Source organism: Pezoporus wallicus, unplaced genomic scaffold (genome assembly GCF_028554395.1).
Source record: "Pezoporus wallicus isolate ANWC-B61680 ecotype Strahan unplaced genomic scaffold, APGP_CSIRO_Pwel_v1 contig_10769, whole genome shotgun sequence".
NCBI classification, from domain to species: Eukaryota; Metazoa; Chordata; class Aves; order Psittaciformes; family Psittacidae; genus Pezoporus; species Pezoporus wallicus.
Window position 1 is genome coordinate 868597 of NW_026635715.1, and position 9148 is coordinate 877744.

General features: G+C 52.4%; 1 protein-coding gene across 1 annotated transcript; it reads right to left on the minus strand.

Moving 5' to 3' along the window:
- Positions 1–1240: 1240 nt before the first annotated feature.
- Positions 1241–9018, minus strand: SNRNP40 (small nuclear ribonucleoprotein U5 subunit 40). The gene is made up of 9 exons (XM_057397877.1): positions 8887–9018; positions 7808–7901; positions 7060–7225; positions 6542–6664; positions 5461–5581; positions 4460–4542; positions 4002–4063; positions 2499–2602; positions 1241–1665 (listed from the first exon to the last, which is right to left on the minus strand). The coding sequence occupies exons 1-9, from the start codon at positions 8978–8980 to the stop codon at positions 1616–1618; spliced, it is 897 nt and encodes a 298-aa protein (XP_057253860.1). The 5' UTR covers positions 8981–9018; the 3' UTR covers positions 1241–1615.
- Between the last annotated feature and the right edge of the window lie 130 nt (positions 9019–9148).

Sequence of the window (9148 nt, forward strand, 5' to 3'; positions counted from 1 at the left end):
GCAGCAGGGGGGGCAAGGACTGGAGGAAGGGACAGGGAGGTAATGAAAGGGGGTAGCAGGGCCAGGGGTGCCCTTGGCTGAGCCAGGACCTCCCAGTGATGCCCCTGTTGTGCCCAGCACCCAGCACAGGATCGGCCCACTGATGCTGAAGGGTCAAAGAGTAGGATGAGGATGAGGATGCAGGGGGTCCCTGCCAGCTCTCCATTCCCCATGGGAAGCAGCAGGCAGGAAAGCTTAGAGCAGCTCTATCACACAGAGGCCGTTTATCTGGATCCCAGGAAGGATTTAGTTTACAGTGGAAATCTCTCAAGCAAAGACCTCCCTTGGAGGAACGAACCTGTTCAAGAAAACAATTGGCTCTGTGCTTGGATTATGCTTTCAACACTTTGCTGCTGCGATGCCCGAGAGCTGGTGAGGCTCCAGTGTGGGATGGGATCCACGAGGAGCCCGAGGCAGGGACTGGGAACCTTGGGACTGGGAACTGGTGGGAAAAGCAGCCCCAAATCCCCTGGAGCTGTGGTACCTGGTACAGAGCATCAGCCTAACCCCTAGGCCTGGTGCTGGCCCTGACAGTCTGGGGGGCTGTGAGTGTACATGGGGGTACACATGGGTACATGAATGAATGTGCACATGCAGGGGAGTGTGCATGGATACATGCATGTTTGCACCTGTGTGCGTGTGTGTGCTTGTGTATGCATGTATCTGTGCTGGGCTGCACCTCCAGAGCGTGAGCAGCAGCTCAGGGAGGGGATCCTGCCCCTCTGCTGAGCTCTGGGGAGAACCCCCCCTGCAGCCCTGATCCAGCTCTGGGGCAGCAGCACAAGAGGGATGTGGAGCTGTTGGAGCGAGGCCAGAGGAGGCCATGGAGATGCTGCGAGGGCTGGAGCAGCTCTGCTCTGGAGCCAGGCTGAGAGAGCTGGGCTGGGTGAGCCTGGAGAAGAGAAGGCTCCTGAAGGGGAGACCTGAGAGCAGCTCCAGTGCCTGAAGGGGCTGCAGGAAACCTGGAGAGGGGCTTTGGACCAGGGCCTGTAGGGACAGGCCAAGGGGAATGGCTTTAACCTGCCAGAGGGGAGACTGAGATGAGCTCTTAGGCAGGAGCTCTTCCCTGCGAGAGTCCCTTCCAACCCAAACCACGCTGTGGTTCTATGGAGTTAACATCTGTGGTTTCCCTGGGGTGTGTACAAGTGCTTGATTTAGTGTTGGACACTGAAGAGTAAACCAGAACAAGTCCCACACACAGTTCTTGTAAAAAGCCATCTATTTCAGTTTTCACCGTATAAAAAACCCAAGAGAAATGGACAAGGAATATACAATCCACATGTGGACCTTGAACAACTTTTACCAATTTCAAGTGATCTGGGGAAGGGTTTTGTCATCTGTGGTACAGCCAAAAAGCAAATTCCTTTCAATCCCTACTATTCCTTCCTCCCCACAGGAGGGAGGTTGGAAGGAGGCTGTACAGTGACATTACAGCCTGAGGAGGGCAGTTTGTCACATTGAGCTGCTTCAACGTTGTCCCAGTGCCATCAGTGTGAGGGGGTCTGGCATCAGCAAGAGGCAAAGTCAATCCCACCTCTGTAAACCAAGGATCATGGATCCCATCTCCTTGTTGTCTTCACTGGATCTCCCCCATGTACAGCCTTTTGTCACTGGATGCAGAGAGAACTGAAGGAGAGAGATGGGAAAAGGGGGATATGTTAAACACAACAGTTTGGGATTTCCACAAAACAGAGTTGGAATTGACTTTATTTCACTTGCTGCTTGTGAGCTATAAAGCCAAACTGCATTTGCTCCACAAAACCACCCCGTGGAATTGCTCCTCTGACCACTGCACACCATGGCTGTCATTCCCCCAGCCCCAGACAGGCATAACCACACACTGCCTGCAATGTCTGAGCAGGAAAGCAGTAAAGAGAGGTGTATGAACACGCTGGTAGCGCTCTGGAGCATCCCAAGGGGTTGTTTCCACAGCCTGGATGCTGCCGGGGGCCTGCCGGCCGCTAGAGGGCACAGGCTGCCCAGGGAAGCCTCGAGGGCGGTGGTAGTGATCCAGAGCAGGGTAAAGGCAGCTGGAGCCCAGCTCCACCGCACCACCTCCGCCTCGAAAGGCTCTTCAGGGGATTCAATACACAAGAACAAGCCAGAAGCACCACTCTTGACACTGACAACGGCTTCATTTGAGCCCAGGAGAGGTGTGGGTGTTTCTGTGTGAACTCACACGCTGCTGTCGCTGAGCACAGAATCACAGACTGGGTTGGGTTGGAAGGGAGCTTAAAGCAAGCTGCTCTAGTGGAAGGTGTCCCTGCCCATGGCAGGGGGGCGGAACTGGATGAGCTTTAAGGTCCCTTCCAACACAAACCAGGCTGGGATTCCATGAAACGTGTGTGACACTCAGGGCTCTGGGCCACAAGCAATTGTGGGGCTGTTTCCCAGAGGATGAGCAGTTCAAGCAGCCCTGAAACCATTGCCCCTTCTGACTTCAGCTGGAGAGCACTTACTGATGGGTTCCTCTGGATGGAAGGCCAGTTCATTCACTGAGCCAGCGTGGCCTGGCAGCTTGTACAGAATCCTCCTGGATGTGGTGTCCCACACGTACACAAACCTACAAGAGAGGCACTGTGAGCGCATTGAGGAGGGAAAGCAACTGCCCCCCTCCAACAGCTCATCCCTGCACTGGCTCAGCACCCGGCCTGACACAGATCCAGCTCCTGGTGTGAAAACCTCCAGGGGAGCTTTAGATGGAGCTGAGGAACAATTCCTTCCCCAAAGGGTGCCCAGGCATTGGAACAGGCTGCCCAGGGCAGGGCTGCAGTCACCGTTCCTGCAAGTGTTCACACCCCCCCCCGTGGAGAAGAGGCCCCAGTGCCATGGGTTAGTGGTGGCCTTGGCAGTGCTGGGAATGGTTGGACTGGGTGAGCTTAAAGGGCTTTTCCAACGTAACTGATTCTGTGGTTCTGACCACTGAGGAGTTATTTTGTACAGACAAATGGCACATTTATGTAACCTTGCTTTGCTTTCCCAGCAGAAACTCCTCAGAGACAGCAGAAGGATTTGCACAGCCTTGTCTAACCTGCCCTGGGACCTGGCTGCCTGCTCTTCCCCATGGAGCAGCACCACAGAGCTGCTGTCAGACCTCAGAGCTACACCAGCATCTGCAGAACTAACCCAATGGCCCAGTGCTTGGAGGGACACATGTGTCCCTCCACCATGTGCTGCAAAGGAGTCACAGCTCAGCCACTTGCTGTGACAGCTGCCCCACTATATCTGACCAGTGAGAGCTAAAGTTCTCCCTCTCCTCTATCAGAAACTCATTAATCTGCTGATTACTGCTCCAAGTCCTGGCCTCCAGCCTGCAGGAATTCCTGTCTCCATGGCACTGAGGGTGCGTCTGGATTTGTTCCAGTGGCAGTTGGTATCCTTCACAGTGACCTTCAGTGTCTGGCATGGACCCTCTGCTGGCTTCCTCCCTCTGCCCCTTCCCCTCCTCAGCTGCTTTAGTTTACAGAGTCTCTCATTGTAAAGCCCAATATGTGCTAATTTAGCCAGGTCTTCAGTTCTTGTTACTCATGAATGAAAGGATCAAGAGTGATCCTTGGAACACCACTGGTGCCTCCTGCAAGCTGCCACACAGCAATTTAACCACTTAATGTGGTCCTCAGCAGTATAACCTCCACACTACATACACTTCCCAGACTCCCTGCGTCCTGAACAGTCTCACAAGCACCTGCTAGGATGACCACATGGGTCCTAGTCCAACATCAACCATGCTCCTGTCATCTGCTGGTCCTGAGGTGGGATCCCGTGGTTGAACATAAGCAGTAATGCAGATTTCTTGTCAGCTTTTGACAATAAGAAGAAGGTTTTACAACTATGTGGTGCTCCTCCACTGCCACAAAGGCAACAGAAACACATCACTGTAGTAATCAGGGCAGCCAACGTGATCCAACTCGTTCCAGGAGTGTGTGGATTCATGGTTAACAGGGAAGGCAGCAGCAACTCACCTGTCAGCCGAGCCCCCCGCGATTTTACTGCCATCCGGGGACCAAGAGCACCTCAGAAGGTTCTAAAATGAAAGAACAAGCACAGATCTGTTGGCAAAGGCAGACGTAGTCTTCCCCTTCTACTCGAGTTAAGATCACCACGAGGCTTTCAACATCACGAGCACCACTTTAATGATCCCGAGGAGATGGTAATTACAGATTTTGGTTTATGGCTGGCACCATCCAGAGCCTTGTTATTTCACACCAAGTAGGTAGTAAATGTAGAAAATACTTAATTTACAGCTAATTACAGTGAAGTGAGCAAAGAAATCTGGTTACTGCAGCTTTAATTGGAATCCCACTTTGTGCATTCATCTTTGAGCTCTTATTAAAGCCTTTCCGGTTGAAACTTGAAGAAACAAGTTGGAGAGCAGTTAATAGCACCACAGACACCACGTTCTGCTCTGCAGGACACTCACCTTCTCAAAGTTGTGCACGTTGCCCTGGAAGATCTTCACACATCTCTCCTTAGGGGCGAAGGGCCGCACGTCCCAGATGCGAACTGCAACACAGAGCTCACAGTCACCAGCTAAAGGTGGCACAGGGCAGCTTCAGGAATGCTTCTTTCCCTGACATGCTGCTAATGAGCAAAGCTCCTTGTTCTCTCCATAGAATCATAGAATCCCAGACTGGTTTGGGTTGGAAGGGAGCTTAAAGCTCACCCAGCTCCAACCCCTGCCACGGGCAGGGACACCTTCCACTAGAGCAGCTTGCTCCAAGCCCCTGTGTCCAACCTGGCCTTGAACACTGCCAGGGATGGGGCAGCCACAGCTTCTCTGGGCACCCTGTGCCAGCGCCTCAGCACCCTCATAGTGAAGTTTTAACAAGTATCTCCCCAGAAGCAAAGGGAAAGCAGCAGCTTCCCCCTGCAGAAAGCACTGGTGTGAAAGGTAAAACACAGACATTTATAATCACACCAAGACCCCACCAAAAGGAGGAGAAAAATCCAAGCCAACCCTTACATAAATGAGGCACCATCTCCTTACATGAACCTTCTCTTTGTTCTAACATGCCATGACCACGGTGCTGAACAGCTTCACTGAACACCCCCCAGGAGACAGTTTGGAATCTGCTGTCATTCCCACTGCAGGGAGAGAGCCAAACCTCCCTGACAAGAGCCAGGCTGAGGCTGTGTTCAACTGTCTGTGCAAACAACGTGTGCCACAGTGTGTCCTCCCTGCCCTTTGGAGCCGTGACAAACCCTATGCTGCAGCTGCTCCCTCCCTGCAAAGGACACGACTGTCACTGCTGTAACAAGAATTCCAGCTTTATCTCTGGAGCCAGGCTCCCTTCAGATTATCCCCACGTCTGGATCTTGTGCTTCTACATCACACAAGTTGAGCTGTTCCTAAACGTGGTGCAAAGCTGGTGCAAGAGAGCAGCCCTTGACTGCTGTGCCCTCAGAGCAGGTAGGATGTACCTGTGTTGTCCATGGCGTTGGAGAGCAGGTAGGAGCCTTCAGAACTCAGGCTGAGGCCTGTCACCGAGTCTGCGTGTCCTCTCATCGTGTAAGTGAGCTTGTTCTGGCGCAGGTCCCACACCTTCACACACAACAGAACCAGAGTTTAGCAACAAGACAGCCAGTACTGTTGGAACTGATGGTTCCAAAGTGTTTCACACAGGTACTGATCACAGCAAACATCAGCTTTTGATTCCAGATGGGGAGGTCTGAACGGCTAAAATAAGAGACTAGAATTTGTGTATATTAGGAAAAGTGGAATGTGCCCCTTAGAACATGTTCAATCATCAAGGAGTTTAATGTCAGCAGCCCCACACATGCAGGAATCCCTCTCCATCTGGCTAGACCTCCCCCAGCTCCCAAATTCCACTGACTGATGGCACAGAGCAGTTGTTTAATCCCCCAAATTCCACTGTTCTCTCCCAAAGCAGAGCAGTGGGAACAGTTCTCCTGCTGATGCCACACTCAGTGATGGCTCTGTGACAAGCACACGCTCCTCACGCCTAGGTGAGGCTGGAGCCTGAGGCTAAAGGGCCAGGAAGACAGATTAAACCATGCACTACCAGGAGAATCTCAGTCACCAGCTGAATGAAACCCTGACCTGGTTCTTAAATAAGAACTTTCCACACCAGCAGGTGACAAAGTGAGCTGCAAACTGGAGCAGAGGTCACAGAGTGTGGATGCGTCACCACATTTCCTTTAGTTTACCTCATATATGGCTCTAGAGCCTCCGGGACAAGCACAGGCTGCCAGAAGAGCAGCATTCCATGTCTGCTCCAGCGGGTGACAGCAGCACTGGGACACCTGGCCAGGAATGCCAGGGCTGCCCAGGCTGTCACATGGCAAAGAGCCCTGGAGCAACTCCCTCAGAGCTTATTGGCCCTAAATCAACAGCGAGGTCAGACACAGGAGGTCCACGTGGTTCTTGTGACTGTAAAATTAACCAACAGGCTTCCACATTTGGCCTTGAGCAATGGAAGATGTGATGGGATGGAAAAGGTGTGTGTGGTTGGAAAAGCATGCTAGGATAAGGGTGTTCTACCTTAATGTCGTTGTCGATGCCTCCGGATATGATCTGATCACTGGTGTCATTGAATGTCACAGCCAGGACCTGGTATGTGTTCTGGAATGTCTGGACAGCAGCTTTTTTCCTGATATCCCACAGCTGAAAAGACACAGCACATAAGAGGTGCACAGAGGTTTAATGACAAAATGACAGGCAGTTGCATGGATGCAGAGAACCATAGAATGGTTTGGGTTGGAAAGGACCTTAAGGTCACCCAGTTCCTACCCCCTGCCACATGCGGCAGAGGCTGAGTGCTCCCCTGAAATACCCTCTTTAGATCTCGAGGTCTCTATAACCCCCCCGAGAATGACAGCAATAAAGGAGCAATCAAATTTGATTTCAATGTTTCTTCTCAAGACTAAGTTGTTACCTAAAGGAATGAGAACAGTGATGAAAGGCTTGATTTAACCCACTTAAATAGGACCCCCCCCCCCCAAATTCTTTCAGAGATGCCATCTTTCAGCCCAGACTATCTCCTCCCGCCACACACTGACCTTCACTGTCCCATCATCACTGCCTGTGCAGACGAGCTGGGGCCCTCGCCTCGCTGGGTAGCAGGAGTTCACGAAGGATGTGTGGCCCTTCAGCCTCTTCACCCTCTCTCCAGTCTCACTGTCCCACACAGCCACTGTTTTGTCTGTGGACGCTGAGAAGAGCATGCTGCAAAGGAGAGTCACGGTGAGGATCCCAATTTCAGGAGCACTTCTCCCCTCCCACCTTTTTAACTCTCAAGTTGTGTGATCAAAGGTGGGAATAGGCCATGGAGAAGCATCTCCATGCACAAAGACAAAGGTGGTGTTTCAGAAGAGGCTGACTGGTGGTGGGGCAGCTACACTGGAGGCACCCCCACTTCTAGATACATAGACATTGGTTTTCTGCTTTAACAGTACCTGGAAGGAAAACTGAGTGGTAATGGCTTAGACGCAACAGTGGAATGGTCTTTTAAGCTAACAGATATCCTCTGAATACCAAGACTGGATTGTTCCAGGCTCACACAACTCTCATGTTCTTTCCCTCCTCAGTGCCTCCCAGATGACCAGCATTAATTTTCCTCTGCTCCTCCAAACCAAAATCAAGGGTACTAGTGATGACTTTGCTCAAGCCCAAGCCAGCATCATTTCTTGTCTGGGAAAGCCACACCACAAGCACTGGACCAAGCAGAGGATGTGGTGGGACTCCAGCCAGCAGAAAGCACCTTTAGAAAGAGCTGTGACAGGCCAAGTGCCACCAGCACCAGCTTACCTGCCATCAGTGTTGTAGTGCAGCTCCATGACCGCCCCGCTGTGTCCCTTCAGGGTGGCGTAGTTATCACAGTCCCCGTACACGTTCCACAGCACTGGGGGAAAGGGAGGGAATTAGGAAGAACAGGAAACAAGGAAACACCTCCCTACTGCAAAGGGCTGGTCTCCAGGAATTCAGCAAAAGGAGCTCTATCATCACCACAATCAGCACCACCAGGGATGAACAGCAACAAAGAGGCATTGTGTGAGGACAGAGCTGGTTTGAGCTGATTTATGGGTCTAGTTCAAGCTGAATTTATGATGAAAATAATCTTCATCTCAGCAACCCACAGCATTAAAGGCTGTGTTTCTGCAGGGCGCTGCAGGCACAGACTGGGGCACACCAGGCTATCAGCCCCATCTGAGTGTCCTGGGATAGAGAATCCTAGAATAGCTTGGGTTGGAAGGGAACTTCGAAGATCATCCAGTTCCAACTGACTGCCATGGGAAGGAACATCTTCAACGAGATCAGGTTGCCCAGAACCACATCCAGCCTGGCCCTGAAAGGCTCCAACTTGTGCCAGTGTTTTACCACCCTCATTGTAAAGCTTTCTTTACATCCAGCCTGAATCCTCCCTCTATTAGTTTAAACCCATCATCCCTGGTGCTATCACAACAGGCCCTCCTAAGAAGTCTCTCCCCATCTTTCTTGTAGGCCTCTTTTAACAACCAAAAGGCCACAGTAAGGTCTTCCTGGAGCCTTCTCCAGGCTGACCCAGCCCAGCTCTCTCAGCCTGGCTCCAGAGCAGAGCTGCTCCAGCCCTCGCAGCATCCCCATGGCCTCCTCTGGACTCGCTCCAACAGCTCCATGTCCCTCTTGTGCTGCTGCCCCAGAGCTGGATCAGGGCTGCAGGGGGGGTCTCCCCAAAGCACAGCAGAGGGGCAGGATCCCCTCCCTGAGCTGCTGTATGGCTCCTTTCTCACACCCCTAAGGTGAGGCTCAGGACCCAGTAAGACGAGGGCTCCACCCCAGCAGCCTGATGTACAAGCCCCAACCCCATGGAACCAGCATTGGCTGGGACCCCGGTGCCTGGTACTCACAGATGAGCCTGTCGAAGCCAGCAGAGGCGAGTGTGTTGCCATTGGGGTGGAATTTGCAGCAGTAAACCTCCCCCTCGTGCCCTGAGAGCAACATGATGGGTGCCTGCAGCGAGGAGCAGCGAGGGGGGCCCTGGGGAGCGATAAGAATCATGAAACCACAGAATCAACTGGGTTGGAAAAGCCCTTTAAGCTCACCCAGTACAACCATTCCCAGCAGTGCCAAGGCCACCACTACCCCATGGCACTGAGGCCTTGTCTCAAT

Coding starts and splice junctions, on each gene's coding strand:
- SNRNP40 (XM_057397877.1), bottom strand. CDS start 8,980: ATGTTGCTCTCAGGGCACGAGGGGGAGGTTTACTGCTGCAAATTCCAC. Junction 5,582..6,541: donor GCATCGACAACGACATTAAG/GTAGAACACCCT, acceptor TTGTGTGTGAAG/GTGTGGGACCTGCGCCAGAA. Junction 4,064..4,459: donor ACGTGCACAACTTTGAGAAG/GTGAGTGTCCTG, acceptor CTTTCATTTTAG/AACCTTCTGAGGTGCTCTTG.